General features: G+C 32.6%; 2 protein-coding genes and 1 pseudogene across 2 annotated transcripts; 1 reads left to right on the top strand and 2 right to left on the bottom strand.

Annotated features, from left to right (window-relative positions):
* Positions 1-4,870: 4,870 nt before the first annotated feature.
* On the top strand, positions 4,871-13,107 carry LOC102663237 (endoribonuclease Dicer homolog 2-like; annotated as a pseudogene).
* A 1,333-nt stretch (positions 13,108-14,440) lies between these two features.
* Positions 14,441-15,128, bottom strand: LOC100789250 (putative F-box protein). The gene has a single exon (NM_001252703.2). It carries the CDS (start codon positions 15,108-15,110, stop codon positions 14,823-14,825), a length of 288 nt encoding a protein of 95 aa, NP_001239632.1. The 5' UTR covers positions 15,111-15,128; the 3' UTR covers positions 14,441-14,822.
* A 2,065-nt stretch (positions 15,129-17,193) lies between these two features.
* On the bottom strand, positions 17,194-17,958 carry LOC100789783 (F-box protein At4g22390). Its single transcript, XM_041017758.1, has one exon. It carries the CDS (start codon positions 17,956-17,958, stop codon positions 17,194-17,196), a length of 765 nt encoding a protein of 254 aa, XP_040873692.1.
* Between the last annotated feature and the right edge of the window lie 240 nt (positions 17,959-18,198).

Genomic DNA, 18,198 nt, shown 5'->3' on the forward strand with positions numbered 1-18,198 from the left:
TAGCTTCACTTATCACCAGCTCTCTCTAAAACAGTTGCATGCACATGCTCTAACATAACAATAATTAAAAATTAAAATTTGCATGACAATATTACATGTCTGCACATATATCTAAATTATATATTACCTGGCTTGTAAACTATATTCCAATTAAAGCATTAACAGATAAGGCAAAAAATAATGAAGTTGCTTCAAATTAAATATGCATTTAGCAAGACACAACAAAGCATAATAGCAATTGGTATAAAACAAAATTAATTTTGGAGTCTCTAATCTTGCGTAGTGTCTTTGAATGGAAAATAGCTACACAGAACATTTTAGGATTGCTGGTACATGACATTCAATTTTCCCAAAATATGATGTGTTGGATCATGACATTCAATTATCATTGATTGCTTGGATGTTGTGTAAAATTTTTTGTAACTTCCATAAATTGACATCCCCACACCACATTACTTATGACAACTCTTTCTTTTTATTCACAAAATTGAGAATGTTGAGTTTTGAAGGGAAGCAATTGTGTTAGGGGAAGTAGTGTTTTAGAATTACAAATGAAAACAAATGCTTATTATTACAAGAGTAATTTGTATAAAATGAACTAGAAATAGAGCAGCGATAAATATGTTAACTTGTTTTCTAGTAGTGATACTGTGTTTCTTCATAGCTACCAAACGGATCCTTAGTTTTAATGTTGTTCCTTCAAATACAACAATTTTCAACATACTGCATGGCGATAAATATTCTTGCAGAGGAATCTAACAATAGAACATACAGGCTTCTTAGCATCTACAACTACAAGCACCGAACTCTGAAGCATTCTGCAACAAACATTAATTTATCAATTCATACAAGACAAAACAATTAATCTACATATATAGTTAATGTATATATACAAATTAATAGTGGTTGATTAAAAAATTAATAGTTAAGATTGTGATAAAAATATAAGGATATATATATATATATAAATTAAATTATGGCTAATAGTTAACGATCTGAATCTGATGTAGGTAGCACACTAAGCAAGAAATCTCTAGGATCCCCCAGCCACTGCTTTTTCTTAGTTTTGCTTTGTCTTAAATACAAAGTTAGATTTTGAATATGGTTTAAGGAAAAAAAATAGATAATGTATGTTTAGTGTTCTTTTTCTTATTATTGCAGTTTCTTTCTTTATTTTCATTTGATATTTAATTCGCAATTTTAGCCTTTTTTGCACCCTTGCAGACTCGTCTTCCTGCTTGGGTCATACCTAGGTCCTTCATTCCGCCGCAACATTGCTTGTGTAGGTCTCCACAACCTTGTCTTCACTCCGACGACGGTAAGTACATTGTTTTGAGGCACAAGTTTGTTGTTCTTGTTGTCCTCGATAAGCCCCCGGTTTGATTGATGCATGCTTGGTGTTTATGATGATATGAATTTGTTGGCATTGTGAGTATTTTTTTTTAAGTATATCACTCATCAAAATAATTATTTAAGTATTTTTTTATTTTCATAAGATTTGCATCATAGATACCATCTCATATTAGAGACTTACTTGTACGACAAATAGAATTTTATGCATTAATGAGTTTTCCTATCTGCATATCTGTTATCTTCAAGGTTCTTGTAGCCTACTATAGAAATTGTTTGCTTCAGACTATCTCTTTGCTAGTAGGTCCTAATTAAGGTTTAACTGTTCTAAAATAGTAATACTCCAACCACTACTTCAAAGTATTGCCAAAAGAGTTTTAGGAACAATTTGGGAATTCAACGACTAGGATTCCATTAATAAGAGTAGTGTACATACAGAGATCAAATATTTTAGACAAAGCCAGATTTAGAAAGATTGGTCATGTAGCTATAAAATCAATTTTTCTAGCTTGCCTATGTCATTGTCAAGTCCGTTTTGCTTATTTAAAATACTTTCTACCTTTATATATAGTTTTTTCTTCATGCTTCATTTTAGAATTATACTGAACCATACTCAAACAAGCTTAAGTGAAACTTGAATTTTAAAGCACTTGAGACAGTGCATGCATGTAAGTCATAGTTTACCTTTTTAAGATAGAAATCAAAGTGAATTAATTTAACATGAAAAATAATCTGGAAGAAGAAACATAGTAGAGTAAGGTGCAGGCTTTATACCAAACACCATAAGCAGAGCTTTTTCAATAGAGTCAGGAAGCTTGGGACAAACAAAAGGACCAACTATAAAAGGAGCAATAAATCTTGTAACCCATTATGTTTTCCAAATTGAAGCACAACCTTCTCAGTAGATTTGCATTCATAGGTTCCACTACTGTGACACAACCTAATAATCCTGAAATATCAATTTTAATTGAAACTCATGTAACCATGCTGTGTCTGCAGTAGTGTGTGTATCTAGTCTTGCCCAAAGTCTGTATTTATTTAGTTGGGGCCAATCTTACCTAAGATTTTGGCATTGGGAGATTAAGTTGTGTTTTGGGTTGTAGAGAGCATATGGCTTGAGTTCCAATTGTTACATTAAATTGCAAACACATGTTGGTGGCTTAAGGTTATTTGATGGTCTTTGAAAATTTAATTTTGGTAATATGTATGCCTGCAGCTGCAGTTTTAGCTACTTGTTGAAATTTGTATGTTCTATGTCATGTAATGATTAAGCAAGATTTTTTTTTTGCAGGCCAATATCTGACCTAGGAGCATTAACCTTCGCACTTGACAAGGTAAAGGAAACTAGCTGCCCTTCTGATAAGAGGCTAAACATTCAACATTGTTTTCTTAGGGTTCATAACTTTTATTTTATCATCAAACATGTATAACCAATAATGTTATGCTTTTAGTAGTTTGACTAATTAGTGTATGCATCATTAGCACCTTTGAAGAGAATTTCATGCCAAACCTTAGTCCATTAGCATTAATGGCTGATAAGTGGTAACAGAATCATGAAGATTTCCATGCTATGTTTTTTTAATGGCTTCTACTTATGGCTACGTTAATCAGTACTATAAAAAAGAAGGAATATAAATATATAATTTTGTGGTACCATGAGAAACAGAAAACCGTCAAGATTTTCACCGTGTACTAAATAAGCATCTATATCTCTCATTTTATATTGCATCATTGAGTTTGTTGATAACAAACACAAGTCCAAACAGTAAGGTAATAGGAGTATGTTGGTGTTCAACACAAATTGTAAGCTATGAGGCACGGGTTGTAGCAGACATAAACACATTGCCACTGTTAGTCTAAAAGGACCCTATGACACTGCATACATGTATGTATTGTTGTGTGCGAGAGAGACAGAGAAAAGGAGAGAGAGAAAAAGGCAATTCAAATTAAATTTGATATGAGAAACATATGAAAACTTTTAAATTAATAGTCAAGGTTTGTATACATCTACGAATTACATTTTGTTTATATCTAGACTTCAATTTCAGGGTGCCATTGTGTTAAAATTTCGTGTAGGAGTTTGAAACTTTGAAGTCTGTTCGCATGTACTGCTACATAAGACTCTTGATCGAAAGTATTTGGATTAGTCACAATTAATTTAGGTGTTGCTTGCCATACAATATTGATAATAAAAACTCATGTCTATTTTGGTTTCAATTGCAGCTGTAAATGCTGAATACGTGGAGGAACCAACAACAAATGTGAAATTTTAGACATCTTTCAGTTTTCCTGGTTGCTGAAATTCATTAACTTTGTTTGGAGCAAGTTAGTTTTTATAGTACCACATGAATTTTGGGAGAGAGTACATAAAAATAATGTGAACATATGAGAAAGGATTAATATGACTGCAACCATAATTTGGTCTGTTAATATTAAATATAGTATAACAATTTGACTTGAATATGAGGAGAATGATTTATTTTGTTTATTTTGTGCTTTAGACTATATTGGTTGATAATTGATATCATGATGAACTTATTTTGCTGGACATGATCTTATTTTCCAGCAACATTAGTATTTATTTTCCCCTAAATTTAAGTTTGTAAATGCTACTAAGATTGTTTCATCAGTACTACTAGTCTAGGTAGTTGAAATACTTATCTAGTGTTATGAATTATGATACTGAGGTTGATTGAGACTGAAACCCCTAGAGTTAATTAGGATATGTTGTGACCAAATTAGTGACACGAATGAAAATGGCCACTATCCGTGATGGTTCCCATGTACCTCAGTATACCGTATTGAAGTTCTGCAAATCCCTGCCCTTCAATCCTCTTAGTTGGAGGAACATTGAACTTCAAAGTCTGATAATAGATTACAAATTCAGTCATCTACTAAATTAACTATTTTGTACATTACTATTGGTATACAATGTCAACCCAATACATGAGTCCCTGTGAGGTTGTTGTCACTAAGTCCCACAAATGTCAACCTCTTTACTTCTGATAAAGACTCAGGAATTTCCCCTGTTAATCCCATGTTAGACAGCTCCAAAATGGCCAAATTGTTGAAGTTTTCCCACCTTAGGTATATGACGTCTGCATAAATATCTTATAACCAATTTTGGGGAATTCATTCACATAGGACCTATTCTGGCAAAGTTACTTGTAAATGGGTTCTGGTATGGTACACTTGATACGTGGTATCGTATTTATATCGATATTTTATTTGTCGATAAAAAAGTAATGAAGTTTAAGACTCTTATCATGTGCTTTAGTTTTATTTATTTTATATTCTGCAATGATCATTTTGAAAATAAAATATGGTGCATGTATTTTTTATATAACCAACAAGGATCGAGTCTAGCTATAAAAAAAACTGATTTTTTACGATACTAATGTTTTGTTTGGTAAAAAGGAGAGAGAAATAAGATGAATAAAAAAGAAGATGCCTGAAAATAGTGAGAAATAAAGTAGGGAATAAAAGTTATGTAACTCTAAGTAAATTGTCCTTACAATATATGCCTAACAATATTGTTTACCGTGCACGAAATAGGTTTATCAATGATTGTAGTACAAGCATAGGATTGGCTCCAGTTTATGGTTTCCTTGAGCCCCAGGCTATACACTGTGCAAAGGACAAACGTACAGAATATGAACAGTACATCGCCAACTGGGTCAAGGAATCACATCGAGAAGTTTACTTAGGACCTTACTTGAATCAGTAAGTCAATCCATAGACTGTTATCAATGTCTTTGCATTAAAAGTTAAATAATTTGATTTTGTTGACTTCAGGGCACATTGGCAACTTCTTTTTTTGTGTCCACAAGACAATATTATAGTTTGGTTTTGTTCTTTATGGAAAAAGCCTGATGTTCACATTAAGGCTGCTGTTAATAAGTAATTGGCAACCTTATAAAATTTAGCATTGGTTAACACTTGTAGTTTCGCAGTGAACATATTACATGTCATATACGTTATTTGTTATTTTAAAACTTAGTGCAATGAAGAATATATCCAGTACTTTCGAAGGTAAGGAGAATGGACCTGCACCTCAATGGATTGAACCAAAGGTATGTCGTTATTCCTTTTATTGAATGAAATTTCAAATAAGTACCATGTGCTACCTACAAATGACAAAGCTTAATTGGGTATTTTCATATTGCTTGTAGAGTCATGTACAAGCCGGAGGGTATGAGTGTGGATATTATGTCATGCATTGGATGTGGTGCATAGTCAGCGGCGAACTGAAGAATGAATGGAACACTGTATGCATACTATTAAAATAACTATTGAATTTGTTTGTATGAAATTTAACCTAAATGTTTCATGTACTTACCTTATATGTTTTTTACAAATTTGTAGTGGTTTTCCGATGGATCGCCATTAGACGGTGACACCATGATGACCTTATACAAGAAATGGACAGCGTATTTTCTACAAGTTGCAAAGCTGGATGTAAATTAGACTAATTTATATGACATAGGAACATTGTTCTTTAGAACAGAACATTTTCATTCTTTATGTTTCATGGATAATTAAGATATGACTTTCAATTCAGTGTCATTATATAAATGTGTCAACCATTTGACTTCTATACGTTAGTCATTGTGCAATGCTTTGGGGTTGTGTTTTGTACTTATCCCCATATCCTATCAATCTTTTTGTTGTGCCTATGTAATTGAATGCAGGTTAGTGTTATCTGCATTATGGTAGGCCCTTTTGCAAGTTGTCTAAGAAAAACACAAGTTATGTCGTATACAACGATCATATAATTGTGACATAATAACATGCACACGCCACTTGGGGTTTAATTAGATTGTCTATAACAATTCAATAACAATATACATTGGGCAGGCAAGAGCACACTGTTAAATCATTTGTTTGGTACCAACTTCAAAGAGATGAATGCTTTTAAGGGAAGGTATGTTGTTGCAATTCTGACATGTCACTTTTAAATCATGGTTGCTATTAACAAATTGAATCCCGAAAGTTTGCAGGGCCTACGAAACTTCTTACCACTTGGATAATGTTTTTTTTTTTGTTTTTGTTAGTATGGATTTAACTATGACAAGTCTTTCTATCAGTAGAATATCATAAAGGAGTTTGTATGTCTTTTACGTTCTAGTATTTCTGAAACCAGGTGTGCAATTTTTAACTCATTCTTCTGAATTATAAAGAAGTTTCTTGAGCATGATTTTCTCCTAGAAGGATTATCTCGTGAAGCATGAATATATATTGTCAAAGAAGGTAGTCAGCCAGCTTTCTTCACTCGCTTCTTTAAATGGGAGTCTGCAAAATCTGCAGTAAGTTTTTTATGTATGTATATATATGATTTCAAATAGTCTGTTTTTAAAAAAAGTGTTATACTTTTGGCTACTAATAATTCCTTGTTTTTGGTCTGGGTTGACTAAACAGAATACTGTTGAATTCCTAGTGTTGAATTAAATGATGCGAAGCTTGTGTTGATCCTTCATAATCATAGGGGTATGGGTTTGAGTTGGCAATAGATGTAGATATAACAAAGTGCTTTAACCAACAAGTGTCTCACTCACTGATCCTTAATGTTAATATTTTCCAAAGATAATATGAAAAAGGACTTGATGTTGAACATTAATTTCTTAGATGTAATAAGATGGTATGACTTCATGCATGGCTCCTGAAAATTTGTTGCACCATTGACTATCTTACTTTACCACTGATATTATAATTTGAATTGGTGGCTTTGTTCAGTATATCATGCTCTTTCTAATTTTTTTTTTCTGTAAGAGTTGTAGCTTCTTTTGTTTAAGGACAACTGCAATCATGTATTGTAAGTTGCTTTTTCCTTGTAATGCATATGCATCATGAGGTTGTAGTTTGTGTTGTGGGGTTAGTTTGTTACCTTTGTAAGATTTGATTTCATGCAGGAGTTTTATCATCACCAATTAAATTCTGGTACCTCTGGCCTCCCTCGAATTTTTGGGATGATTGCATCTCCAATTAAGTAAAAAGGTATACAAGCCTAGAGAAAGTTTATATCTCCTTGCATTGCTAGTTTTCCCCCCTCTAATGTTGAATTCCCTTTGTCTTTTATTTTGTTAATCTAGTTGGAAATTCTGAATTATCCTGGTCAAAGAATATTTTGAAACTAATGACTTTAATGCATTCAAAGGTTGCATTTTTATTTCCTTTATCTTTTGTACAATTTTCTTGCTTTCTTCTTTCTGTTCATGTTATTGTGTTGTTAGAGTGTTATCCGCTAACTTCTTGGTATATTTGTATGAATATTTTGTTTATTAAAGATAACCATATGTAGATACTAGATACATATTACAGACACTATTCATAGGGCCTCCAAGTGACAAGTTTTATGGCAAGGAAGTATCAGAAGGATTAAATTCATGTTAACTTATGAGTTTTCTTATTAGATAATAGATACTTACTAGTTATTTCTAGAAGTTATTTTCTTAATTTTTAGGAAGTAGTTGTGAGTGTTCAAGACTCTCAATGTTAACATGCCTAGAGGTATTGGAACCTATACCTTTGCTAGAAAGTTATTTCATTATTTATTTTGAAGAAATGAGGTAATGTGGTTGGAATAATTTATCCTCATGTTATTTATACTCATTTGTGTTGATTTGCAAACCATTTGATTTTGCTATGTATTATTTGTTTGACAAATATTTTGAAATGAAGGTATATACATGCGTAAGTGAAGTTGTCCTCACCGAGTTCATGCCAACATCAACACCAAAATTCAAGTTTTACCAGGGCAATGGAGTTCAATCTGTATTATTTGAAGAATTAGCATTTAAACTGAAGATGTTAAAAGAGCAGGTGTGTACATTTAAGGATATCAGTTTCTGATATTAGCTCTGAAACAAGTATTAAAAAAAAAATTTCTCCATGTGTTGATAGCGGGAGTATGAATATGACTGGTAATCATTTGTTTTATGGATTGGCATATTGTGTTTGAGTCAACTCCCAATTGCCAATCATATCATCCTCCTGTATTTAATTATTAGTCAGAATCACACTTTTATTTATATTTAGTGCTACTTTATAAGTTCTGTTTATTTTTTGTCATAGTTTATTATTTCTTGAGGTTATTAACAATGGATATTGTGTTTCTCAGCATGAATTCAATCTAAGAAGTTCAGATTTCACTGAATCAGCTGCTGAGTCTGCACAAAGAAGAATAACTAAGATTTTTTCTGCTTTAATGTTTTCTTACTTAGGTCCTTAGTGGTCTATTGGTGACAATATTAAATATAATGTGGAGATGGGGCTGTTAACCTCCAAAGTTTGTTGTCTTATTGACTCTCTACTTCAGTATAGGTTATTATCAAGGACAAGTTTCTTTCTAAATATTTCAGATGTGATTCTGAAATCATGTAATGTGTATTATTATGGATGTTCTGACCTCTAGAGTTTCCTTGTCCTTGACTCCTTGTTAGACTGTTTAAGTTTCTTACTGGATGAGAAAGAGCTATATGGTTGGTCACTTGGTCAGTTAATGTGAAGTCTCATCTTTCTCCTTTATTCTTCAGCTCTGGATAAGGGTTTTCACTCGATGGATTTAACCTAATCATAACCTGTCACAATATTTCATAATTCAGCCCAATCATGTCGTGACTAATGATTGAGCTAGTACTAGGTTGACTCGATATTTTGACAAAATTTATAAATTAGGATATTTTATGCTATGACATACAATTTTAAAGGTAGAGAACTGATGGATGTTTTACAATACTTATTCTTATTTGCAGACAAATGATAGATACATGCATATATATATATATATGTGTGTGTGTGTGTGTGTGTGTGTGTGTGTGTGTGTCTATGTGTGTTGAAAGGGGGGGTGTTCGTGTTATGAAAAGGTAAGTCAAATAAATTTTATCATTTACCAATTACCACTAATTGTCAAAATAATGATGAGTTTTAAAATGTTGTGTGACATTGGGTAGAGTTTGGGATAACTTGAATCTTAACCTATAAATACAATGGGTCTAGTTTGTAGAATCTAAGCACGTCACTGTTGCCTTCAAGTTAGGATGAGTGTTCAACACCCTGCCTCGTATTCATTTATTCACAAACATCTTGCATTGTGACCTAATATGTTAAACTCCATTTTTTGTTAATCTTTTTTAGACTCGTTATTCTAACTAGTTTACTGTTTTGATTGTATGTAGTTCTACTGGGATAAGGCTATTGTTGTTTTTGATTGCATGTAGTGATCTTTTCTATGCCATTATGATGATTATTATTAAATATATTTGATGGACCTACTTTTTATGCTACCATTACAGGGGCTTGACTGATATGAGATGCATAATTTTTGTGCAAAAGGTCATTACAGCCATTGTCCTTCGGGATCTATTAAATACCTTGCTTCCAAAATACAATAGCTGGAAGACTAAATTCATAGCAGGAAAAAAATTTGGATTGCAAAATCAGTCTAGGAAAAAACAAAATGAAATTGTGGAAGAATTTCAAATGGGATTGGTATGTCGCTTTCTTAAAATCCATTATTGTAATAACCAAATTTAGTGTCTTATCAAGGAAAAAAAATTAATGTGCATATCAACATCATTGTTGCAACATCAATTCTTGAAGAGGGTTTAGATGTTAAAAGTTGCAATTTAGCTATTAGATTTGATCCGTGTCACACAATGTGCAGTTTCATACAGTCCCGAGGGTGTGCCAGAATGCAAAATTCAGATTATATATTAATGGTTAAAAGGTTTTTTTTTTTTTTTTACAATTCTCCCTCAGTATCATTATTACTCTAGGACTTGGACAAGTGCTAATTATCGAGCTACTAGAGACAAAATTATAGCATCAAATCTATATGCTTTACTAGTTAATATAAATTTTCCCTAAACACCTTTATTTTATTCTGAAATTATAGTGGGGATTCAGATACATGTTCTCGACTAACGAAATACCTTGCTAGTGGGGATATTATGAGAATGGAGTCATTGTGCCATTCTTCCCTTCCATGTGATCCTCTTGAAGGAGATCAATTTGACGAGGAAACTTATTGTGTTGCAAGCACTGAAGCCTTTGCAAATCTTAGTTCTAGCATTAGTTTGATACACTTGTATTGCTCACGACTCCCTGCAGATGGGTTAGTTGGTTCATTGCTGCCCCTGCTAATGTTTTTTCTTCCTTCATTTTGATGAACCTAAGATATGTTTTCTTTTGCATCATTCAGGTTCTATTGTTTTGTTTTTATGTTGTTCTTCATCATTTATCCCATCTAGATTAAACTCAGGTACTTTAAACCGACTACAAGGTGGGACAAAGAGACTAGAACATTGTATGTTCCCAAGAGCTGCCCTCTACAACATATTCGTGTAGAAGGAGACAAAAAACTCTTAAAGAATATTGCATGCCTTGAAGCATGCAAACAACTTCATAAGATTGGAGCTTTGTCAGATAATCTTGTTCCTGATATTGTCATTGAAGAAGCAAAGGTGGAGGAATTTGGTAACTTGCATGCCTTGTATTCATTTCTCCTTCTATTACTTCCTCCCTTTTTAAATATTGTTTCTTGAACATAAAGCTCTATCTGTCCATAAAATTCTTTGAATGACTAACACATCAAACAAATTCTTTCAGGGAATGAACCTTATGATGAAAACCAACCAACTTTTGCCCCATTTGGATTGGTAAATTATGTGTCAAATAATAGTTAAACAGTCTACCATTGTTATTTGATTGAGTTCAATCAACATTTTAGCTATGATGTATCTGTCCAAGATATTTTTCTTCTCATACGAATTGAGCTTGATCCTAAAATTGGATGCATGCAATTTGATATGGGTTTTGACAGAGGTAGCTTGTTTGAAAACTTGAGATACAAATGAACCATTAGTCTTTCACCAAATCAGGTATGTTGTCTAATTGTCCTTTAATTGTATTTGACATATCTGCAAGTGTTAAGAAAAGTGTGTATTTATTGTTTGTTTTTGTTTTCCAGGTTCTTTTGTGTAAAAAATTCCATGTTACTATACTTATAATTCTAATAGATCATAATATGAATAAGTTGACAACTGGTTTGGACAAATGCTATTTGGAAGATGATCTTGAGATTGATTATCTTCTGCTTCCAGCTTTGGGTAAAAGGCAATATGCAGCTGTTAATTGGTTAGCTGTTAATTCTGTAAATCCATCTGAAGTTAGCTGTAACTACCATGAACCCCACATAAGGACAAAAAATGGTTTAGTTTGCAGTTGTAAACTACAAAATGCATTGGTTTGTACTTCCCACCCTATTGGTAAGATTAGTTTCTATATTATTACCGGTATAATGGAATTGGATGGAAACTCACCTATGGAACTAAGGGGTGGTGGGACTACTACGTACAAGAAGTACTATCAACAACACTGAGTAATTGATTTTGGTTGGTGTTTATCTCAGGTTACTTTATCCACTAGAGTGCATTATTCTTATTTTTTTGTTTCCAATTTTCAGTCATGGCATTCAATTGCAATTTTAACACCAACAACTAATTAAAGCAAGACACAGTTTTCAGGTTAAAAATTACCGTCACGGACACAAGCAAGGGAAGGAAGGTGGTTTGATTTTTCAATTTGTTTATTTTATTTTGTTACTTAATCTCTCTTTGGAGAGATTGGAATTAGACCAATGATACTCAATATTTGTTGTCCATAAATGCATGGATACTTTTTTTTATAATAAATATAACAATTTTGTTATAGGTGGTTACCTAGGAGGTTGATTATGCCATGCATTTTGCTTGCTTCTGTATTGGCTTGCTTGTTGTTGAGTGCTAATGTTATAATCTTAATATGAATAGGATTTGTATCTGTAACAACTTCTTCTATTAAGGAGTATTTAGTTATCAATGTCAACATGCCTAAATTTATTCATTTTCAAATTATACTTGTATTATGTACCCCAAAAGTTGTGGCTATGTTTAGTTCTTGTCTTCAAGCACTACCCACATGTGACCCAATTTGAATCCTAACAATTGTGTTTTCCATTTCAGAAGTAAGCAAGGACTTTGTTGAATTACCTCCTGAACTGTGTTCCATCGTCATGATGCCAATATCAGATAGTCTCATTTATTCCTTCTCATTTATTACGTTAATCATGCATCAGTTTGAATGATTGCTTGGAGCTTTCAACTTGAAAAAGATGCATTTGGATCATTGTGCGCAAAATGAAATTGCAACAATCAAGGTCTGCTACAACTGCTCATCATTACAATCTAGAAAAGTATATATTTGCATTTTTTTTCTCCAGAATAGGCAATTTTATATCTTTATGTTAATTGTCCTTAAGAAACAAAAAAAAGTAGTGAAAACAGATTATTTTACTGAATGTTTTCTTGTAAACTTATATATATATATATATATAGAGAACTAATTCCTTTTGCCTTGCCCTCCTTTTACCCACTGTTGCTTCAGCCAATACACAATGAAGAGATTGAGGAGAAATTTGTGAAATATTCCATGTTAGCATCTTTTGATTAATTTGTATTGGTTTTCTACAAATGTATGGATTCTGTTTTGTTTTTTGGGTCCAACTGTCAAATATTTAAAAGATATTTGCACCAATGATAGTTGTGATTTGCATTGTAGGTGTTGGAAGCAATCACAACAAAAAGGTGCGAAGAGGCCTTTCATTATGAGTCTCTAGAGACTCTTGGTGATTCTTTTTTAAAATATGCTGCGAGTCAACAGCTGTTTAAAACCTATCATAATCACCATGAAGGTCTCCCTAAAATGTGCAGCAACGAATAGATCGATGTGAGTTATCCAGACTTTTTCAGTGCGACAAAATTCAATGGTTATATTCCTCCAAATAAAGAGGTCTTAGCAGTTTTCTCTTCAAGTTTCCTTTAAAATAGAATGCTTCCTTTTAATTTCAATAATAGATTTATCTCACTTATATGACATAATTTTTTATAGTATATTAATTTCATTGCAGAATTTTGACCGGGATAGTACAATTTCATTGCTGAATTAAGTCTCATATGAGACATGAAATATAATTATATATGCACATATAGTTACTGTCAATATTGAACAAAACAAAAAACAAAAAAAAATTATTGATTCTACATCAGTTGCGTACAAAAACGATGTAGAAAGTAAGACATTCTACATCGGTTCTCAATCAAAACCGATGTAGAATGGTTTAGCATCTACTGCGGTGCCCAAAGAAATGATGTAGAAAAAGCAGCTATTCTACATCGGTTATCAAAACAACCGATGTAGAATGATATAGGCCCAAAAGACATGATGTAGAATAACAACTATTGTACATCAGTTATCAAAACAACCGATGTAGAAGGGTACAAGATACTACTACGGTTTTGGCAGAAAACGATGTAGAAAATAAGGCATTCTACATCGGTTCTATGCATAACCGATGTAGAAGGTAATGCATTCTACATCGGTTTATCGGTTCATCGCTGATAACCGATGTAGAATGTTCTGTATTCGACGACGGGTTTTACAAGACACACGTCTTTGTAATTGAGGTATTCTACATCGGTCTGATAACCGACATTGTAGGACGCCTGACTTTCTACATCGCCTGCTACGATGACGCGTCATAACCGATGTAGAATGTGTCATAGAACCGATGTAAAAAGCCTGTTTTCTAGTAGTGTTGGTTTCTCTTAAAGATTTTAGAATCCTGAGTGAAAAAAGAAAATATGAATTTGAATCCTACCATTTAATTTTTCACACAATTGTGAGGTTAAGATGAGAGTGAAAGAAGTAGACCTTAAGTTAGGTAAGTTAGGTTGTATGTACAGAGAGCTAATGAAATTATTAAACTTACAGAAGCCACAACCATAAATTGTTGTTTTCATGTTCTCCTTTCTAAAGTGTAAAACAGACCCGCAAGATTACCACAATAAAATTTTTCAATATGCATTATATACCAAGTTTCTCCATGCTCTATACTAATTTGATAATATTCTAATGATACCATGCATTATACCAAGGTAGGTAGTTGTTATGGGGTTATTAATTAGTGAGACTAGGACTGGGAGAATAGAGGGAAATAACTAAATAAGTAGGGGTTGAATCTGAAAACTATATAAAAGAACCTCAGAGAAATATAGTGCAAACATCATGACATTAAGAGTAAAAAAAAAAAAAAGATAAAGACACTAAACAACATGTATAAGTACCTATGGTCTTACATATATAGAAGCATATTCAATCAAGAACTTTGTCCAAGATGACTGTAATTTATATTCTTTCATCATTCATACCTCAGCCCTTTCATTATCAACGAAGTTATGACACAAACATAGACATCCTTTTATTGCCGTCAACATTAAACTAAATATTTTACTTTTAACTTCCATGGTTAAATCATGTGGCAAAGGAATCTCTGAGAAGCTTCTTTGTCTCAAATCATAAGCAATAATTGCACCAAAATGTTTTTTATTAGATGTCAAAGCCAACCAATGAAGTGCCCCGTTAAAAAATGGCCCAGGTCAATGTATACCCAAAGTTACCCTCAACTTTCTTCCCTCTGAATTGGTTTTGCAGGAGAAAAACTTGATTCCCCAAATATGCATACCACTAGGGTTAGGGCAGATGGAGAAATCATAATCAAGAAGAGTTTGATTGGTGGGTGCAACAACTAAGTGAGATTTTACAAAATGAGGATCGGAAATGAAGGAAAGCCATGATTTACAAACACATTTGAAACGCAAGAGAGATTTGATTGGCAATCTCAATAAAATTTCTACTATCAAGTCATGAGAGAAAGTGGGGTTCATTTTCTCCTTACATTGAGTGGCATATAGAGAGAAAGGAGATGCAATATATAATAACTACGTAGCTTTTAAGAAAGATTAGGAGGTAACTTTGGTCTTTGGCCTTTGGTATGAGAGCTAACTTGCTAGTTTGTGAAAGCATATTTTGGTTAGTAGCAAGAGGCAATTTCATATGACAGCTTAGGAGTTATGCCTTTTGGTTGTTTGGGATGGATAGTTTTAGATTTACACCTCTCTTTTTTTTACACCGTTGTTAGAATTTGATAAAAATAATAAGAAGAAGAAGAACTTAAGAAGATAGAAAGAAATTAATATTTAAAGAAAATTTAATTAAAAAATACCCGGAAAGATAAAAAAAAATCATAAGAACCATAAAAAAAAATCTGAGGGAGAAAATAAAAGGGGTCAAAAACTTGAAATTTCAAAACAACAAAAGATGAATTGAAAAACAACGAATGATATACACTATAATGAGATAAGATAAAGAGAATAAAAAATTAAATAATCTAGCAGAAAGAAAAGAGCACATAAAGAGCTGGAAGAAAAATATATAAACTCAAAAGTTGAAAAGATAAAAACATTATTAACTAAAAATTGCACTACAGATGCAAAGCAGGCATAACTGCAACAACCTAATACCTGATCAAACCCATTGCACATCCATAATTAAAAAATAAGTTTGAATATAGCTAGAGAGAAATGCTAACTAAACACTTTCTAACACATTTTATTATTAACTAAAATTTATTATAAATTACAAAATATTTTGAATTTCATTTTATATTTAACAAATCTCACTCAAGTTATGTATTTTTTAATAAATTTTAACCAATAATAAATTGTGTCATAAAGAATGCATTAGAAAAAATCAGTTAAAAAAAAAGGGTGCTGCATCCTAACACTCTTTATTGAGATTATGGATTTTCTTTTACTTAATTATTAATTTGGTTTCTAAATTATTTTAAATTATTTAATTTGGTCCTCAAATTCTTAAAAGATAAATCAATTTCATCTTTTCCATCAAATTGGAGATGATAATGTTAAGGTAAAAAATTGGTGGTTTCATTTGCAAACATCACTGTATTTTTTTTTCTTTTTTCTTTTTTCTTTTACAAAGAGAGACATCATATGTGCTAATGGGAGAGAGTTCAAAAAAGGAAAAAAAAAATACAATAACAGTTTTTAGTTGCCGTTGTTTGCAAATGAAATCCTTAGCATTTTATATTAACGTTGTTACCGACAATTTGATTGAGAGAACTGAATTGATTAATTTTTTAACAATTTAAGAACAAAAAATAAAAAATTTAATAATTTAAGATCAAATTAAATAATTTAAAATAATTTGAAGAGCATGTTGATAATTAATTTTTTTTTAAAATGATAAGAGATGAACCGAAGAACTCATCATTAAAACACGCGTGAAAACGCAGTAGAAATTACATTAGTTTTAACGACGTTGGTAATAAAATGAGAAACAACAGGAAATATTCTTAATTGTTTATGTAAGGATAAATCAAAATTCGCAAGAACATCCGCAACTTGGTTCCCTTCTCAAAGCATATGATTTCACTTCAAAGAACCTCCCTACAAGGAATACTCCTTAGTCCTTAATATCTTGAATCAGACTAAAGCAAGGATGATAAGATGGACATCCATTGTTTAGTAAAGACGTAGCTAGACACCTCTGAATCAGAATCAACAATTGAACCCACGACTCCAACCAAATTAAATTGTCCAAAGTTCAGCTATAACAGCTGAACAAGAACCAATATCAGCAGCATAAGAAAACATAAACCTGGCCATTTGAATCCCTAAATACACCTCCAGCAGCTGCTTTATTCAAAGCACTCACTGATCCACCGCAATTTAACTTATATTGTCCATAGGTTGGGTGCAACCAGCAAATGCTAAGTTGTCGTTACCATTCACACTTCCCAGCTGCAAGGAATTATGTACATGCATCATTTAATTTCAAAATATAAAAAGAAAGTATTATATGCAAGGATGTGGGAGTGTAGAAAATAGGTGAAAGCATGATTTTTCACATACCAAACATTGTGCATATCATGATTTTTTTTCTTGTCTGTTACTGTTGGTGATCTTCACTTGTTTCCCAACTGACATTGGGAAACAGTTGACTCTCTCTATACATTGCAGATTGTTGATCTTGGTTGGCACAGTAGTACTCTTCACCTGCAGCAGCAACACAGGCGAGATGCTCAAGCAACTCTCCTTTGTCATTATGTTTCTCCAATCTTTCTCTCATATTTGATCCCAAAATTCCTCCATCTTTGGTGATGCATATGGGGGAAAAGCCATATGTAGGGATTACAAAAGACTTAGTCCAAGATGACTGCACTTTATATTCTTTCATTATCCATATTTCAGTCATTGCCCAGTCTTGGTCCGAGCAACTCACACTGAGACATCCTCCTATTACTCTTAAACTAAACATTTCATATTTTTTCTTTGTTAAATGATCAAACAGAGCAATCTCTGATAAACTCCTTTTTATAAGATCAAAGGCAATAATCACATCAACCCATTTATCCTTAGAGAAAACCAACCAATGAAGTGTCTCATTCAAGAGTGATCCAATACTGAATTTCGAGCCGATACCCTGGTATGGAACATTAAGTTTAATCATCTTTCTGTTCCTGGAATTAGTTTTGAATGAGAAAACCTGGATTTCAGTTTTCCAATGAAACGGGATCATAATTAGCAAGTAGTCATCTGTTGATGTGTCATACCCAAAACCATATAAAAATCGATGGGTTAGCATATTTTCAAAGTTTAGTGATCGTTTACGGAATCTTGTCAACGGATTCCACATAATAAGATCACGACTCATCTCGTAATATAAAAGTATAAACCCTCATGAACCCAAAATCTTAGCTCGATTGGGCAAACCATCATAATTGTCATAGTCATTGGGTTTAGGTGGAGGTGATTGAAGGGGGAGAAGCAAATACATTGCAGCAGAACATGTGTCTGGTGGTGCATCTGTATCAATGGATTGAACTTCAAGAGAATAACATTTTGATCTGAGAATGAGTCGATGGGAGGGTGCGGCTGCGAGGTCATAATGGGA

This window comes from Glycine max, chromosome 8 (genome assembly GCF_000004515.6).
Source record: "Glycine max cultivar Williams 82 chromosome 8, Glycine_max_v4.0, whole genome shotgun sequence".
NCBI lineage: Eukaryota > Viridiplantae > Streptophyta > Magnoliopsida > Fabales > Fabaceae > Glycine > Glycine max.

Excerpts from the sequence above, each read along its gene's own strand:
- LOC100789250 (NM_001252703.2), bottom strand. The coding sequence starts at position 15,110 with ATGAACCCCACTTTCTCTCATGACTTGATAGTAGAAATTTTATTGAGA.
- LOC100789783 (XM_041017758.1), bottom strand. The coding sequence starts at position 17,958 with ATGAGTCGTGATCTTATTATGTGGAATCCGTTGACAAGATTCCGTAAA.